The 18,497-nt window shown below is 48.4% G+C and overlaps 1 protein-coding gene across 3 annotated transcripts in view; it reads left to right on the top strand.

Moving 5' to 3' along the window:
• SSH1 (slingshot protein phosphatase 1) overlaps nt 1–18,497 on the top strand; it is a 120,121-nt gene that overhangs the window by 26,301 nt on the left and 75,323 nt on the right. For 2 of the 3 annotated variants that reach the window (XM_030217275.1, XM_030217276.1), the window contains exons 1-2: nt 4,796–5,207; nt 17,628–17,731. In XM_030217275.1, coding sequence (XP_030073135.1) covers nt 5,047–5,207; nt 17,628–17,731 — 265 coding nt within the window. In that variant the 5' untranslated portion in view covers nt 4,796–5,046. Of the gene's footprint in view, nt 1–4,795; nt 5,208–17,627; nt 17,732–18,497 lie in introns of those variants that run through there. The other variant, XM_030217277.1, reaches the window with a different exon arrangement.

Below are 18,497 nucleotides of genomic sequence, written 5' to 3' on the forward strand. Positions count from 1 at the left end.
GCACCATCCATTGAGTTGGAAGGCCCAAGGAGTGTCGAGAGGTACAGGGCCAAAAACAAAAACAAAAGAAGGTATAATCCAAAAGACCTCAGTATCTAGTATATACTAAAAAATAAAAACCAAGTCAGTTTGTACAAAACAGGGATTTCTTCAAAGTAGTGAAGAGAATTTTTATTTTGAGATAAAGATATTTCCTTGAAGACTTAGCGGGATAACCTCTGAATGCTAACTTTGTAAGCATTTGCCCAAATAATACATACAGATTCAAGAGAGGAGAAATAACAGGGAGCAGGTTTTCACTTTTTCTTTTCCTGACTTTTGCCCATCTGTGGATAGGCCTCAATTTCTAAAATGCACAAAATATATGCAGCAATATTGGTGAATTCCCTTTTATATTATATTTATTTGCTCTGTAGGATGACAAAAAAATTAGAACTTTGGAGTTTTATGCAGTCTGGGCTGGTCTTAGCAACTGTGGGGGCCCTGTGCAGACCAGTTCAGTGGGGGCCCCCTCGGCCCCTTGCTTAGCCCCGCCCCCTGTTGACAAGAAGCTTTTTTGAAAATTAAATTTCACATAAAGACCCACAGATGGTGCATAGGAAACGAGAAAAATTCTATAGGATCTCATATCATATCTTCAAAAACAGCATCTTAGTCTGTGTTAAAAAAAAAATAAAATGATTGAATCAAAGACATTTTGAGTGCAATACAATAAACTCTCTCACTGTTTCAAATAGTAAATTTACTATCACTGGCAGGAATCATAATTTCACCAACTATCCTCCTTTTAACAGGAAAGCTACTCATTCAAATAAAAATAACTATCTGGTCATTATTTTAATTCCAAGAATTCTAGAAACAGGAAGGCGATTCATCATTTGTTCCGCATAGTAACGTAGTAAATGCATTTGGACAGTGTTCCGCAACCACCAGATTTTCAGGGGATACGTTTTAATCCACAGGAGGGTCAAAGAATACTTTTTTGATGGTCTGGTTCTAAAAGAATTGTACAAGTCAGTATATCCATTACACTCTGTACTGATATCCTATATAATAAAAGGCACCTCCAACATTCTGAAGCTGACTGCATGGCTGAGGCATTCCTGCTCTCTGTATCCATCTCCTGAATTGACATCACGTACTTCCGGGTTCGTCACAAGCAGAATTGACCAACCACACGAGGTTTCTCGGCTTTAGAATGTTGGAGGTGCATTCTATTAAATAGGATTGGTCAGTTCCTTGAAGCACAGCCAGAGCTCAGCGTCCTGCACAGTAACACTCAGACCCCAGAGAGAGAGAGGGGGGAGGGTGCTGACACCAGAGGGGGGGGGGGGAGGTATCTCTGTCACACACACACACTATCTCTCTCACACAATGTCTTTCTTTCTCTCTTTCACTCTCACACACTGTCTCTCACACACTCTATGTCTCACACTGTATCACATTCACTCTCTATGTGTCACACAGTCACTCACACACTCTCTTGGTCTCATACACTCAGTCTTAGAGAGTCTGTGTCTCACACACACACTCTCTCTCTCTGTCTCGCACACACTGTATCTGTGTGAAACACACTCTCTCTCTCACACTGTCTCTCACATACGCACTTGCACGCACTCTCATTCTCATACACACACTCTCTCTCACAGACACACTCGCACCCAGACTCACTCTCTCTCTCTCACACACACACACTCGCACATTCATTCTCTCTCTCTCACACACAGTCATTCTCACACACACACTCTCAAATATACACACTCCGAGGAAAACCTTGCTAGCGCCCATTTCATTTGTGTCAGAAATGGGCCTATTTTACTAGTTTTTAAATAATTGGTTGGGTAAAAGACTGGAACTGAAAGAAATAGGAAAAATTAGATTTAAAAAAAACTTGGCTGAAAGCATAGGTGCCAGCTTTGCAGGTGCTGTGGGTGCTTGAGCACCCCCAATATTGTGCAAACTCCATGATTGTGTCCAGGGAGGGGTAATTAATTTCTGTTAGGTTTAGCACCCACCCCCAGTAAGTTTGAAAAGTTGGCTCTTATGGTTTGTCCTTCTGTCACTGGGGGGCCCTTTTACTAAGCTGCGTAGTGCCTACGTGCGCCCAACGCACATCAATTTGGAGTTACCGCCTGGCTACTGCGTGGCCCTGCGGTAATTTCATTTTTGGTGCCTTTCTGCTATGCGCGCCAGAAAATATATTTTATTTTCTGGCACACAACGAAAATTGGGCGGTAACTCTGACTTGACGCACGTAGGCGATTATCGCACAGTTAATACAAGAGACCTTACCACTAAGTCAATGGCTGGCGGTAAGGTCTCAGACCCAAAATGGGCGTTGGCCAGTTTTTATTTTGCCACGTGTCCATTTTCGGCAACAATTTAAAAAGGCATTTTTTTTTACAGGTGCGCTGAAAAATGGATCTGCACACACCCAAAACACGCGCCTACACTAGCGCAGGCCATTTTTCAGCGCACCTTAGTAAAAGGACCCCTGAGGTTCAATAGCTACAGTTGTACAAATCAGGGGCGTAGCCAGACTTCGGTGGGAGGGGGGGGCAGAGCCCGAGGTGAGGGGGCACATTTTAGCCCCCCCCCCCCGGTGCCCCTCCCTTTTCGACCCCCCCCATTCCCGCCACCGCCAACCCTCCCCCGAGTCCTCCGCCACCACCGTCAGGTACCTGTGCTGGCAGGGGTCTCCAACCCCCGCCAGCCGAAGTCCTCCTCAGCCGGTCTCCGGGCCGGCGCGTTGCTGCAGCTGATATGGAAACCTTCTGTGTGAGTCGTCCTGATGTCCTGTGGGGGAGGGTTAGCAGCGGTGGGAAGAGGGGGTCAAAAGGGCGTGGGGCCCAGGCCCCCGTGGCCCCACGTAGCTACGCCCCTGGTATAAATTGCATAGATTAGCCTTATATACATTATACGAGAACTGGAGAGGCATATGTCAAAATGCCTATTAAGTTATATTTTCTACCTTCTTTCCACACAGAGAAAAATAGATATGAATAGGATTGTCAGTTGAAGTTGACTGCATCTGCTGTGCCTATAAACAGTGTTTCTGATCTGATCTTAAGACTAGAATTCCCCAGCATCAGCCCCTTACTCCTACCTCCAGAGAGAGCTATTTCTAGCTTGCGGAGTCTTGGGGATGGATCTGTGACTCTCTACTTAACAATTATCAGTTCAGTTTCCTGTTTCCCTGGCTCCTTCGGGGGGGGGGGGGGGGGGGGGGGGGGGGGGAAGTTGTTAGAAAGTGGCCCAAGCACAGTTGGGCTGAGAGCCGAGTGACCCTGAACCCGGATTGCGTTCAGTACTGTTCACAGCAGCAGCCCGACTCCTGAGAACAAATGGGCCGGATCACTCCCATTCACAGTTGCACTTCAGAACTCAGCCACAGTTTTTTCACATGACTGAGCTGTTACAGACGTGCACGTGTGATTGGTCAAGGAGCCCTGTCTGGCGCCTAAAAGGGCGTTCCTAATTGGCTGGATGCCGGCAGTAACTCAGACTCTTGAGTTACTCCCGGCGTCTGGCCAATCAGAAGCGCTGTTTAGGTGCCAGACAGGGCTCCTTGGACTGGTTGTTTTCCAGGTGGTGCAGCAACAGGTAAATCCTGCCAACCAATCTAACCACCTTGCTGCCGACCAGGTTGACTTGGGAACATTGCGGGGCTGGGGTTCCTGAGAGATTCAACATGGCGCTGTCATACTGGGGCAGCGAGGGTCCCCTGGGAGCGCGAGGCCCTTTGCGGTTGCCCCTGCCTAAGACTGGCACTGTATGCAATTAGGACTATTAGGGATGTACATTCATTAACACACGAAAAATCAGTTTTGCACATTAACCTACAAATTAATGCACACGTTAAGTTCTAATGCACATTAAAATAGTTTTAAAAATGATTGGTGTTTACTGATTTCTCTAGAGCCACTCAGGCTAAACTTAAGACCTTTTTGGCTAAACATTCGCCAGTTTTGGCCTTAGGGGTTACTTTTTTCCTTCAAGTTTCTGTGTAAATTGTATACTAATATTTCAAGCTAATACGTCATTGCATTTATAGAAGTTTCTGAAAACTGGGGCTGTTCCTATTTTTTCACCCATAGAATCGGTTTAATATTACCTTTTCTTTTTTCCTTTGAGTGTCATAATGAAAAATTATTTCCTTGTTCAAGTGTTAGCTTGTGAATTTACTTTATAAAGTTTCTAAAAGCAAATTATATATATATATATATATATTTAAAAACACTTGTCTGAAACCACTATAAAGTGTCCATAAGTCAGAGAAAAGTCTAAAAAAAAAAAACAGACTGAAAATGTTTTGCCCATATTCCTCTCTAGGGGGCAGGATTGAAACAAAATAAGGTACATTCAGTATGAATCGCCTGCAGAAGGTCATTGGACAATGCATTCATCTATTAATTACTTGAAAGTGGTTGGGCATGAGAAGTTAGATCAGCCTGCACAATGCTAAATTGTCCAAAAGGTCACGTGCAAGTCATCTGGCTGTCATATGACGAGCAAGTAATGACTTTCTGAGACTTATACTACGTGAATGACAGTAAATGCAGCTGAGTCAAGTTATTTCTTAGGACAAGTACTTACAGAGCTGGTCAAGAAAATGTTGTCTGTTGCATGTTTATTTTAGTTTTCTGAAGTTTTGAGTTGGCGGGGGGGGGGGGGGGGGAGCGGTTGATAATTTGGACCCACCCCCTCCCCCCCAAACACTGTAGGAGGGAATTGATCAGGAGAGCTTCAGTGCCTTCCACCCTCTCCCCCTTCCCTGCCCCCATCTCTGAATAGACCCCTTTCATCAGGATATATAAGGACAAGAGACTTTTCAAGCCTGGAGATCAAGAGACGGCACAGCTCTCTGCAATAAAGGAGGGAAAAGAAGTCTTCGAGTTTTACAGGGTATGTTCAGGGTACTTGGAATATCTGGGTGTCCTTCGGAACGGTGGCAAGTGGGCAGATGAAACCCCTCCACCCTCCTGGGGTGTGAATCCTGCTTTTGGATATTACGCTGATGCCTGTGAATCTCCACGTGTGTCTGGAATGTACACAAACCTTCATCCCCTTCGGAAGGATCCACCTAGGGTTTTGAACTGCACCTTCAAAACTTTGTGTACAGTGAAACAATGCTCAGTCATTGTGGTGAAGACGTTGCCACGTTTGATTTGTCCTGCGGTTTTCATGCGAAAGGATCTCCACCAGTTGTAAGTTGTTATACAGGACTTTAACATTCTGTAATTTTTAATGATGATACAGTCCGGTCCTAGATGTGCCACTTTTTAATAATAATAATAATAATAATTATTATTATTATTATTATTATTATACAGATTAAAAGTGGAAATTTATTGATTTTTCTCTGCCATAGTGTATTCATAAAGTTCACCAATCAGTCACAGCTTGCAGTTTTCTCATCTGCTTTGCATGATAGACAATCGCGGGAGGATTGTGAAAAATTACAAGAGGACATTACGAGACTGGGCGTCTAAATGGCAGATGACGTTTAATGTGAGCAAGTGCAAAGTGATGCATGCGGGAAAGAGGAACCCGAATTATAGCTATGTCATGCAAGGTTCCACGTTGGTGTCGTCGTTGATGATACGTTGAAACCTTCTGCTCAGTGTGCTGCTGTGGCTAAGAAAGCAAATAGAATGTTGGGTATTTTAGGAAAGGAATGGAAAACAAAAATGAGGATGTTATAATGCCTTTGTATCGTTCCATGGTGCGACCGCACCTTGAATATTGTGTTCAATTCTGGTCGCCGCATCTCCAAAAAGATATAGTGGAATTAGAAAAGGTGCAGAGAAGGGTGACGAAAATGATAAAGAGGATGGGACGACTTCCCTATGAGGAAAGGCTAAAGCAGCTAGGGCTCTTCATCTTAGACAAAAGGCAGGTGAGGGGAGATATAATAGAGGTCTATAAAATAATGAGTGAAGTTGAACAGGTAGATGTGAAGCGTCTGTTCACGCTTTCCAAAAATACTAGGGGTCATACGATGAAGCTACAATGTAGTAAATTTAAAACGAATCGGAGAAATTTGTTCTTCACTCAACGTGTAATTAAACTCTGGAATTCATTGCCAGAGAATGTGGTAAAGGCGGTTAGCTTTGCAGAGTTTAAAAAAAGTTTGAATGGCTTCCTAAAGGAAAAGTCCATAGGCCATTATTAAATGGACATGGGGAAAATTGACTATTTCTGGGATAAGCAGTATAAAATGTTTTGTACTTTTTTGGGATCTTGCCAAGTGTTTGTGATCTGGATTGGCCACTGTTGGAAACAGGATACTGGGCTTGATGGACCTTTGGTCTTTCCCAGTATGGCAATACTTATGCACTTATGACAATTGGGTGCATTTTAATAGGCGGCTTCTGTACTCCAATGAATTGCATCAAATGTATCATTTTTTTTAATTTTTATTTTAAAAGCTTTTTATTATAAAAAAAACCCAGCTATTCCATTTCACTTTTGAATATGAATTCTTGAACACATATACAATAGCATAATTAAAACAAACTACAAATGTCTCATTCTATCATGATCTACATCTGGAATAACATCCCATTTATTACCTTCTTCCCCTCCCTTTCTCTCCTCCCCCTCCCCACAGCTAAGCATCGGAGTGGGGTAGTAGCCTAGTGGTTAGTGCAGCGGACGTTGGGGATCTGGGTTCGATTCCCACTGCAGCTCCTTGTGACTCAGGGCAAGTCAGTTAACCCTCCATTACCCAGGTACAAATAAGTACCTGTATATACTATGTAAACCACTTTGAATGTAGTTACACAAAAAACACAGAAAGGCGTTATATAAAGTCCCATTTCCTTCCCCACAATTGGGCCATATCTTAGTTCCTCTTGTAACATCAGAAAATCACTTATGCCAGCTACTGAGCTGCAGGAACACACATAATTTACGGTATTCTATAAATTACACATGTAAATTTCAAGTGCCACCCGTGCTCTGCCCCTGTGTACACTCCTCCCCTCCCACTCCACAGATTACATGTGTTGTTACAGAATGGTTCTTAGGTGGCATGCTGACATTTATACATGTTAGAGTCCGACCAAATTTTAGTTTGGATTTGGCAGCAAAACTGGCCCTAAATCTGGGTTCAGGTTTTGGCTGAAAATGCCAGTGCATTTTCAGCTGAAACCAAAACTCTCCCGCTCCTCACATCCCGCCTGACTACCTGTAGGTCCTCCCCTGGCCTACTTTAAGAAGCCATGGAGGCCTAATGGCCTCATCAAGGGCAGGAATAAACTCCACTCATTCCTGTCCAGTTCCGCTACTTAGTCAAAATGGCTGCTGGGACTTCCCATGGCAGCCTCTGTTGGATTATTTGTAGTAAATAATTAGCAGATTTTAGTACACACAGCTTCAGCTTTAGAAGGTAAAATTATGTATAATCATACCTGATAATTTTCTTTCCATTAATCATAGCTGATCAATCCATAGACTGGTGGGTTGTGTCCATCTACCAGCAGGTGGAGATAGAGAGCAAACTTTTGCCTCCCTATATGTGGTCATGTGCTGCCGGAAACTCCTCAGTATGTCGATATCAAAGCTCCATCCGCAGGACTCAGCACTTAGAGAATTACACCCACGAAGGGACACTCTGCCCAGCTCACCACCGCCGAAACGGGGGAGGGGAATTAACCCAGCTCATCCCCACACAAGTGGGGGAGGGGAATCCGTCCAGCTCATCCCCGCGGAGCGGGGGAGGGACACCACACCCGCCGATGCGGGGGGATCTGGCTTATCCTGCAACCGCAACCGCGGGAGGAGCTGACTGACCCTAACACCGCCGAAGCGGGAGGGGTACAAAGCTGCCCTACAGCCGCACGAAGCGGGAGGGAGTGCCGGCAGAATTTATGTCTCAATCCAGCCCCGTAAAACGGAGGGGAGAGGAATGCAGCAGCTCACTGTAACACAAAGTCGTCTCAACTCTTGAAGAATCCAAGTGAAAGAAGAACTTGAACACGAAGTCCTCCTGAAGTAACTGAAGGCTAAACTTGAACCTAAAATTCAACCAGAATATAAACAGTACAGATATCTGGGAGGGGCTATGGATTGATCAGCTATGATTAATGGAAAGAAAATTATCAGGTATGATTATACATAATTTTACCTTCCATATCATCAAGCTGATCAATCCATAGACTGGTGGGATGTACCGAAGCAGTACTCACCCAGGGCGGGACATAGAAATCCCTGACCTCAACACTGAAGCTCCAAACCGGGCCTCCGCCCGTGCAGCCAGTGTCAAACGGTAATGCTTGGAGAATGTATGAGCCGAAGCCCACGTTGCCGCCTTGCATACCTCTTCCAAGGAGACGGATCCGGCCTCTGCCATCGAGGCCGCCTGAGCTCTCGTGGAGTGAGCCTTCAGCTGGATAGGCGGCACCTTCCCCGCGGCCACATAAGCCGCTGCAATGGCTTCCTGGACCCATCTTGCCACTGTAGGCTTAGCAGCCTGCAGACCCTTACGAGGACCTGCAAACAGGACAAACAGATGATCCGATTTCCGGAAATCATTGGTCACTTCCAAGTATCTGATGATGACTCGTCTCACATCCAGATATTCAAGAGCGGAGTACTCCTCTGGGTAGTCCTCCCTACGAAAGGAAGGGAGACAGAGCTGCTGATTCACATGGAAGCGAGAACCAATCTTGGGCAGGAAGGAAGGCACTGTGCGAATAGTCACTCCTGCCTCAGTGCACTGCAGAAAAGGCTCTCGACATGAGAGCGCCTGGAGCTCGGAAACTCTTCTGTCTGAAGTGATAGCCACCAAAAAGACTGCTTTCAACGTCAGGTCTTTCAGAGATGCCCTCGACAAGGGTTCCAAAGGCGGCTTCTGCAATGCTCTTAGCACCAGGTTGAGATTCCACGCAGGCACCACTGAGTGCAGAGGAGGGCGCAGGTGATTAACTCCCTTGAGAAAGCGCACCACATCTGGCTGCGAAGCCAGGGAAGCACCCTTCAGGCGGCCCCTGAAGCAAGCCAGAGCCGCTACCTGGACTTTAAGGGAACTGAGCGACAGGCCTTTCTCCAGACCTTCTTGCAGGAACGCCAACACTGAAGAAATTGGAGCAGTGAAGGGAGAAAGTGAGCCTGCTTCACACCATGCTGCAAAGATACGCCAAACCCTGGCGTAAGCAGTAGAAGTAGAGCGCTTCCTCGCTCTCAGCATAGTGGCGATGACCTTGTCTGAGAAGCCCTTCTTCCTCAGACGCTGCCGCTCAATAGCCAGGCCGTAAGACCAAAGGGAGAGGGATCCTCCATCACCACGGGACCCTGATGTAACAGGCCCTGCTCCACTGACAGCCGCAGAGGATCGTCGACTGAGAGCCTGAACAAGTCCGCATACCAGGGACGTCTGGGCCAATCCGGACCCACCAGGATTACCCTGCCGGGATGCTTTGCCACCCAGTCTAGCACCCTGCCCAACATGGGCCAGGGCGGGAACACATAGAGGAGCTCTTGTGTCGGCCACTGTTGGAGAAGAGCATCTACTCCCAGGGATCGAGGGTCCCGTCCTCTGCTGAAAAAGCGCGGCACTTGGCCATTGGCCGATGACGCCATCAGATCTAGGCTCGGCTGGCCCCAGCGCTTCGTGATGTCCAAGAACGCCTGAGCAGATAGTTGCCACTCTCCGGGCTCCAAGGTATGGCGACTGAGAAAGTCCGCCTTGACAGTCATGACTCCGGCAATGTGGGCCGCTGAAAGCTGCTCCAGGTTCGCTTCCGCCCACTGGCAAAGACTCATAGCCTCCTTGGCTAGAGGGGCGCTCTGGTACCTCCCTGGCGGTTGATATAGGCCACAGCCGTGGCATTGTCCGACAGGACCCGTACAGGCTTCAACACGAGTACCGGGATGAACTCCAATAACACCAAGCGAATGGCTCTGAGTTCCAGGAGGTTGATAGACCACTTGCCTCTGCAGGAGACTAGAGCCCCTGCGCTGTCCTTCCCAAGCAGTGGGCTCCCCAGCCCATCAAAGAGGCGTCTGTCGTGACGACAATCCACTCCGGGGTCACCAGAGGCAATCCTGCAGACAACTTGTCTGTCTGCGTCCACCAGCTCAGCGCCTTGCGCACTGCTGGGTCCACGGGAAGGCGCACAGCATAATCCTCCGACATCGGAGTCCAGCGCAGCAGCAGAGATAGCTGTAGTGGTCTCATATGAGCCCTGGCCCAGGGCACTACTTCCATCGTGGCCGTCATAGAGCCCAACAGCTGCACGTAGTCCCAAGCCCGAATAGGAGAGGCTACTAGGAACTAGTCCACCTGAGCCTGAAGCTTGACAATCCGATTGTCTGGCAGGAACACTCTGCCCACTTGGGTGTCAAATCGAACTCCCAGATACACCAGGGACTGAGTCGGGCGCAGCTGGCTCTTCTTCCAGTTGATGATCCATCCCAGGGAGCTCAAAAGAGCAACTACCCGGTCCATAGCTTTGCCGCACTCTGCATAAGAGGGGGCTCGGATCAACCAGTCGTCCAGATAAGGATGGACTTGTACTCCTTCCTTTAGCAGGAAGGCCGCTATGACCCCCATTACTTTGGAAAAGGTCCGCGGAGCAGTAGCCAACCCGAAAGGGAGGGCTCTGAACTGGAAGTGTCGTCTCAGGACTGTAAAACGCAGAAAGCGTTGGAGAGGAGGCCAGATGGGAATATGCAGGTACGCTTCCTTGATGTCCAAGGAAGCCAAGAACTCTCCTGCCTTCACTGCCGCTATAACAGAGCGGAGAGTCTCCATGCGAAAGTGCCTCACTTTCCAGGCCCGATTGACCCCTTTGAGGTCGAGGATAGGCCGGACAGAACCTCCTTTCTTTGGAACCACAAAGTAAATGGAGTAACGTCCCTTGCCAATCTGATTTTTTGGCACCGGAACGACCGCACCCAGGCGGATCAGGTTGTCCAAGGTCTGTTGCACTACCACAGCTTGACCGGAGACTTGCAGGGAGAGAGTACAAACCCGTCTCTTAAGGGTTGGCAGAACTCTAGCTTGTAGCCGTCTCTGATGACTTCCAGCACCCACGCGTCTGCAGTTATAGTGGTCCACTCGCCCAGAAACGAGGACAGCCGTCCTCCAATCTGCACTGGGGCGTGGACCAAGGCCCCGTCATTGGGTACGAGACCCTGGGGGAGGACCGGAGGGAGCACCTCCGGGACGGCGGTCTCTGCGAAAGGAATGGTGCTTGGGGGAGAAATTCCTCTTGAAGGAAGAGGGGGCAGAGGAACCCGACTTGCCCGGGCGGTATGGAGGTATCGGGACGAGTACTAACCCGAGCCCTGACCTCTGGTAATTTCTTGCCCTTAGACGTGCCGAGATCGGTCACGATTTTGTCCAGCTCGACCCCAAAGAGCAGCTTGCCTTTAAAAGGCAATCTAGCCAGGCGGGATTTAGAGGCGTGGTCAGCAGACCAATGTTTCAGCCAAAGCCACCGCCGCGCAGAGACTGTCTGAGCCATGCCTTTAGCTGAGGCTCTCCAGACATCATAAGCAAGTCTGCCAAATAGGCTAAGCCCGATTCCAGGGCCGGCCAATCAGCCCTCAAGGAATGATCCGAGGGGGAAGCCCGCTGCACCATAGTCCGGCACGCCCTGGCCACATAGGAGCCGCAAACTGAGGCCTGCAAACTTAAAGCAGCTGCCTCCAAGGACGACCTTAAGGCCGCCTCCAATCTTCTGTCTTGGGCGTCCTTTAGGGCCGTGCCACCTTCCACTGGCAACGCCGTTTTCTTAGTCACCGCAGTGATTAAAGAATCCACGGTAGGCCACAGATAGGCCTCACGTTCACTCACAGCCAAAGGATAGAGGCGGGACATAGCCCTAGCCACTTTAAGGCTCGTTTCCGGGACATCCCATTGAGCCGCAATTAAGGTGTGCATGGCATCATGCACGTGGAAGGTTCTAGGCGGGCGCTTCGTCCCCAGCATAATGGCAGAGCCAACAGGGGCTGAGGGAGAGACGTCCTCCGGAGAGGAAATCTTCAAAGTGTCCATGGCCTGTAACAACAGGTTGGGCAAATCCTCTGGGCTAAAAAGCCGCGCTGCAGAGGGGTCATCCGCTCCATCCGAGCGGGGATCTATCTCCTCCAAGGAATCCGCAAAGGATCGTTGGGAGACCTCAGACACGCTGCCCTCATCTACATCGGAGGAGACAAAAGTCCTCCAAGGCCTGGAAATCAACCCGAGGGCGTTTACCTCTGGGAACCTCAACCTCTTTATCAGAAGAGGGAGCAGGGGCAGCGTTTTGCATGAGGAAAGCCTGATGCAGCAGCAAAACAAACTCGGGGGAGAAACCCCCCAGACTGTGCACTTCCGCAGCCTGGGCAACAGCCCTAGACGCACTCTCAACCGGCGCTCGCAATAGCGGGGGAGAGACATGCTGCGCATCCAAAATGGCGTCCGGCGCGAAACTCCGTGAAGGAGCCGCGCGGGAAGAACGGCGCTTAACTTTAGCCGCTTTTGTGCCGTCGCCCAAATTAAGGGCGTTCATGGCATTAATGTCTCCAACCTCAAGGGCGGCCCCGAAGAAGCCGTCCGAGCCGCGTGGCCGGCCAAGATGGCGGAGGCGAGGAGCGGGGGATGGGCGTTTATGGCGGGGAAAAAACCGCCACGCCGGAGGAACGACCGGGACATTCATCGGTCACTAAACTATCACCCATCAAGGGCGAATCAGGTTGTAAAACCCCCGCATCCCCTCTCTAGAAGCGCTCCAGCGATCCGGGGAGCGACCCTTTGCGCCCTCGCCCTCCGACGCCATTGCCACGAGGAGAAGAATCGGGGAACCCCCTGCCCGCTATAAAAAGGTAAAATTACCTGCTTGCCGCTCCGAGCTGTAACGAACTGGTGTCCCAGTGAGTAGCTGCAATGAACGTTTAAAGAAACGTCGAATTAAACGCCTTTAAAGACGTTTAAAAATATTTTTTTTTTTTTTTTTTTAAACGGAGCCAGCGGGAGGGGGGAGAAAAGGAGGGACCTGGCACCACCAGGTTTGCACTTGCTCAAAAGAGCCCTCAACCCCAGGCCTCAACAAAACCTAAGGATTAGGCTTGGAGGCCTAGCCAGAGCTGCTGCTGTGTGTGACCACCACCTGCTGAGATAGAGAACATACTGAGGAGTTTCCGGCAGCACATGACCACATATAGGGAGGCAAAAGTTTGCTCTCTATCTCCACCTGCTGGTAGATGGACACAACCCACCAGTCTATGGATTGATCAGCTTGATGATATGGAAATGTTAATTTCTTTCTTCATCTCTCTCTCATTCACCCCTGAATAATTCACTGCTGAGTCACTTTAAAGTTGAAGTAACAAAACATCTGTTTACTCACAGTTTGTAGTTAGATTATAATCAGACAGGCTTATATATACATATTACTATACATTTGTATTATCAGCTCCTTCCATGTGCTTAGATGGTAATGGATGCTCACACCACCATAGATCCTCTCAGGTTAGGAGAGATCATGAGCTCCATGTGCTCCATGTGCTGCATCTGCTGTATCTACTGTGTCTGCTGTGTCTGCCCCCACAGGAAGTTACATAGCTGTGTGACCTCTCTAAGTAATTCACATCAGAGGTCACAGAGTAATCACAGAGAAATAATAGGTGACAGTCAATGCATGTAAAATACAATTACATTCCAACAGCCTCATGATACTGCTGCTGGAGGTCCCGGCAGCCATTTTGAGACTGGAACCAGTATGGGCAGGAAATCTGCCCGAGCTGGTTGCAGTGACTGCTGGGACCTCTAGTGGCAGTCTTAGAAGCCATTTTGTCCTGGAACTGGCGGTGCACAGGAGTGAGTGGGAATGCTCCAGCGTCCACTACCCACCAATAACAAAGTTGGCCCATGAGGAGGGCTGCCGCCAGGGGGAGGTGGGTTTAGGCATGGGGCTTTTTTTGGTCTGGTGCTTATATTCAAAACATGTAAATGTTAGCGCCTGGTTTTTAGAATCACCCCACTTATGACCTTCAGTAAGTCAGATTACCTCCTGTTTCCTCAGGTACCCACTTTCATTGTAATCTCTGTCGTGGGGACATATTTTACCTAAATGCTTACTGCCATTGTATAGTGCTGTAGAAGTTCAATAGCAAAATAATAAACAGATATAAGTGTGTGTCTGCTACTGTAGATCAACATTAAAAAAGAAACGGATACTGTCCTTGGTTTCCTGCTGTGACATCTGGTGAGTGCGTCTCCCCTTCAGACTGTGCTCAGAATGTCCGCTAGGATATCCAAGGTTGTATAATGTTTTCTTTATCTGTGCCTGCAGCACACCAGGGGCGTAGCCAGACCTCGACGGGGCCTGCCTCCCTGCCGCACCTCCCCCACCCGCTGCTGCCTCATCATACCTTGGGTGACGTGGTCCCTGACTCCAGCCAGCTGAAGCGTTTGTCCTGCGCTGGTCTTGCATTGCCTGTTCTGCTCTTTTCAGTCGTGCCGTGCACGCTTGTTTTAATTAAACTGAGCATGCGCGAAGTGTCGTGCACGCACAGTTTCACTAAAACGAGCGACTGACAAGAGCAGGGCAGGCAATGCAGCGAGACCAGCGTGGGACAAACTCTTCAGCTGGCGGGGGTGGGGGGACCTCCGCCAGACAAGCCAGGGGCCCCAGAGCCAATTTGGAGGGCCCAGGACCCCGTGGCTCCCCGTAGCTACACCACTGCAGCACACGTCAGCAGACTTTCAAAACGTTGAATCAAAGGCGTCGGTATTCAAAGCAGTTTCACTGTCCAGAAACGATTCCTGGCTGATTAAATCTCTTATTCGAGGCTGAACTGAAAACCGGCTATTTTGGGGCCATTCTGGGGACTTAGTGTCACTTGGCCGGCTCAGTTTCGTTTGTTGTTCAGACTTAAACTAATGCTGTTGTCACATGATTTTTGTGGGGTCATCCAGAGTATGGTGTTATCGCGTTTGGACTACTCCAATGCTCTTTATCTTGGCGTGGCAAAGACCAGGGTTAGGGCATCGCAGTTAGTCCAAAATTCTGCTGCTAGGTTAGTAACAGGTGTATCTCGGGTAACATGTATTGCTCCAGTTTTGAGACAGCAGCACTGGTTACCATTGCAGAGTAGAATACAGTTTAAGGTTCTTTGTCATGTGCATCAGGCTATCTATGGATCTGCACCAAAATATTTGAAAGATTCCTTTTGTGTGTATTGTCGTGCCAGTAGGGTTCCCATACGTCCGGATTTACCCGGACATGTCCTCTTTTTGAGGACATGTCTGGGCGTCCGGGCAGGTTTTGCCAGTCCGCCTGTTTGTCCGGATTTCTGGACAAATGGGTGGGCAGGCGGCGGACCTATCCTAGCTTCCCCTCCCCTTCCCTTACTTACTATCTACTGCCCTGGTGGTCTACTGATCTCTTCGGGACAGGAAAGAGCCCCTTCTTTCCTGCCTGGAGCGCTGCCTTTGCCCTGCATCCTGTTGCTGTGACGGTCTCGGGATTCAAAATGGCCGCCAAGAGTTGAAGCGGCCTCGCGGAACTTCAACTCTCGGCGGCCATTTTGAATCCCAAGACCGTCACAGCAACAGGATGCAGGACAAGGGCAGCTCTCCGGGCAGGAAAGAGGGGGCGCTTTCCTGCCCTGAAGAGGTCACTAGTAGATAGTAGGGGAGGGGAATATGTGACCCGGGGGAGGGGAGGGGAATATGTGACAGGGGCGGGGTGAGGATGCAAAAGGGGCGTGGTGTGGGCGTGGCAGGGGCGTGGCATGTGTCCTCTTCTTCAGAGGACAAAATATGGTAACCCTATGTGCCAGGAGCTTGAGGTCAGAGACAACAAATGCGTCTGTCATCGGATGCAGCGTTCTCATATACTGTGAGACTAGATCTGCTTCTTTTTCTGTGGCTGTGCAGCTGTGGAATTCATTAAAAGGTCAATTGAGATTATGCACTGAAATTACGCAGTTTAAGCACCTATTGAAGACTTCATTGTGGAGGCATTTATGTAAAGCTAGTTGTTATAATGGCACAGATTTGCTGTTAAGTTTCGGTTATGACACAGTAATGACATCAAATTTTTTTTTGATGATTTTATTTCGTATGTCGTTGTTGTAAACCACTTTGATTTAAGCAGTCTATAAATATGTAAAATAAATAAATAAATAAATGCCAATATTCAGGGCATAACCAGCCAGGGCAACTTCTTAAACAGGACTGCACAAAAGTCAGTTCTACCTTTATGTGGTAACCCATAGTTTGGTTAAGGGCTGAATATTGCAATTAACTAACTCTGCATTAGCCAGCTCTGCAAACCCGGACATTCAGTGCTGGTGCCTGGATATGGCTCGGCACTGAATTTCCGGATTTAAGTTAGCAAAACACTTATTAAATATCGGGGCCTAAATTATTTCATGAGTGTTTTATTCCTTGTGAAAAGGGCATTTGATAGCTTTCAGGCTTGTAGGCAGTATATAAGATATTAAGGGGCCCTTTTTCTAAAGAGCGTTAAGCCCTTAATGCATGGTTAGTGTGTGATGATAGACTATAGCATAAACACGTTTAATGGTTTTGGGGTATTTTCCCTGTTTTCATGCGCTCAGGGCCGCTGAGAGACAGAGCCGGGCATGGGATAGGGCCGCCGCCCTCCCCCACTTGGGCCACGGCCTACACTCACCATTCCCCTACTCAGACTGCAGCCCCCCCCCCCACTCGGGCCGCAGCCACCATCCCCCTACTCGAGCTGCAGCCGGCCCCCCCACTCAGGCTGCAGCTACCCCCCACTCGGGCCCCCCCTTCCTTTCCCTTCCTGCATCTGCTCCTCCCTCGGTCCGTCACTCTCCTGCTCCATGTGTGCCGGGACCTGGGTTATCGTGTTAACGCAGTCACCCGGGTCCTGACACACAGGAGCAGGAGAGAGACAGACCGAGGGAGCACAACCTTCTGCCTGCAAGCGCTGGGCCCCCCCTTGGAAGCCGGGCCCAGTGAGTCTTGCCCCCCTCTCTCTACAGCCCTGCATGTGCTAAACCGTGCACTATGAGTTTTAAAAAAATTGTTTTTTGGCAGGGCATGTGGTATGGGTGGGGGATGGGTGTGTCTCCGTTAACTAGCTAGTGCATTTTTTCATTAGCACACGCTAACGGTTAATGCAAACACCATGCAGGAACTTTTAGCATCTCTTCAATAAGAGATGCTTAACCATTCCTGCATTGTTGTTTTTTTCAGGTCCTGCGTTCTAATGGCAATATTGATGCACCACCTGAAAAAACCTTAAATGAAAAAGACCTAAAAAAAAACCCAAACATGCTAATATTTCCAATAGCGCGGCTTAACTCGAGAATTTCACGTGCGCTAATGGCAAATATTAGCGTGCATTATTAAAAGGGCCCCTAAATAAATTCTGTTTTTAAAAAATGCCTGAAGAAACCGGTTCAGGGCCGAGAAAAGGAGGCGCTGAAAAGCTTTCTGTCTGCTCAGATGAAAATAGTAGTGAAATCATAAGACCTGTTAGAAAATGAAAATCCCTTCAGTATCTCATTTCTCTCAGCTTTTAAACACTGGAGACGTGATTTTGAGAAGCTACTGGCTTTCGGGAAATGCACCATCTTGTGTCCATCCCTCTCCCTCTCCTGGTGGCCAGGTTAACCTTGTCTCTTTCTCTGTGTTTCAGCTTGAGCGAGAACTTTTTCATGGTGAAAGGAGCGGCTCTCTTCTTGCAGCAGGGGAGCAGCTCACAAGGACAGCGGAGCCTTCTGCACCTTCAGAAGCACGCAGGTAATACATCCCAGCACTGGGATGCTGATGTTCTTGCTTTATCTTACACTGTTGGTGCGTGAGGGAGTTCCCAAGAGAAGTTGGCTTTTTGCAGCAGTTTTGTCTAAACTCTTGAAAAAGCATAAATTTGCCTGTTAATAAAATAGCCCCATTCAATCCTCCTTTGATCTTACTCCAAGCTCTGTGCATTTTTTTGTCCAAAAATATTTTATTTTCTGTTTTTCAGTAGTTAAAATCGTGCACCTTTGTTTTGTTTTTTTTAATGACTAAATTCCGTTGGAGAGAATTTTCAGACTGTACTAGGACTGTCCATTGGCAGGCTCTTGCTCCAATTTTCAAATACAGTAGTACCTCGGTTATCGTCGGTTTTGGGTTTCGTCGATTTTTTTTTCTGCAAAAAATTTGTCTCGGATTTTGTTGGTTGCTTTGGATTTCGTCAGTGTGCCCACGTGACCTCGCTGCTAATTTTGCGAAAACAAAGGGCGACCCACGCGTTCTCCTGCTCAGTGTGGCGTTGTTTCTCGTGTGAGCATCACCCCGCGCGTCTAGCCAAACAATTCCATTGCTTTCCAGTGTTGATTCATATGGAAATAATTGCCTCGGTTTTCATCGGTTTTGGATTTCGCCGATTGTTTTCGGACAGATTATCGACGAAAACCGAGGTATCGCTGTACTTTCACTTCCATATTTATCCTCCACTAGGGGCACCATTTTGGAGGTGGCACAGGCCAGGCGGGAGCGAATGGGAATCACTCTTGCCTGTGAA

Source organism: Microcaecilia unicolor, chromosome 11, assembly GCF_901765095.1.
Source record: "Microcaecilia unicolor chromosome 11, aMicUni1.1, whole genome shotgun sequence".
Lineage (NCBI taxonomy): Eukaryota > Metazoa > Chordata > Amphibia > Gymnophiona > Siphonopidae > Microcaecilia > Microcaecilia unicolor.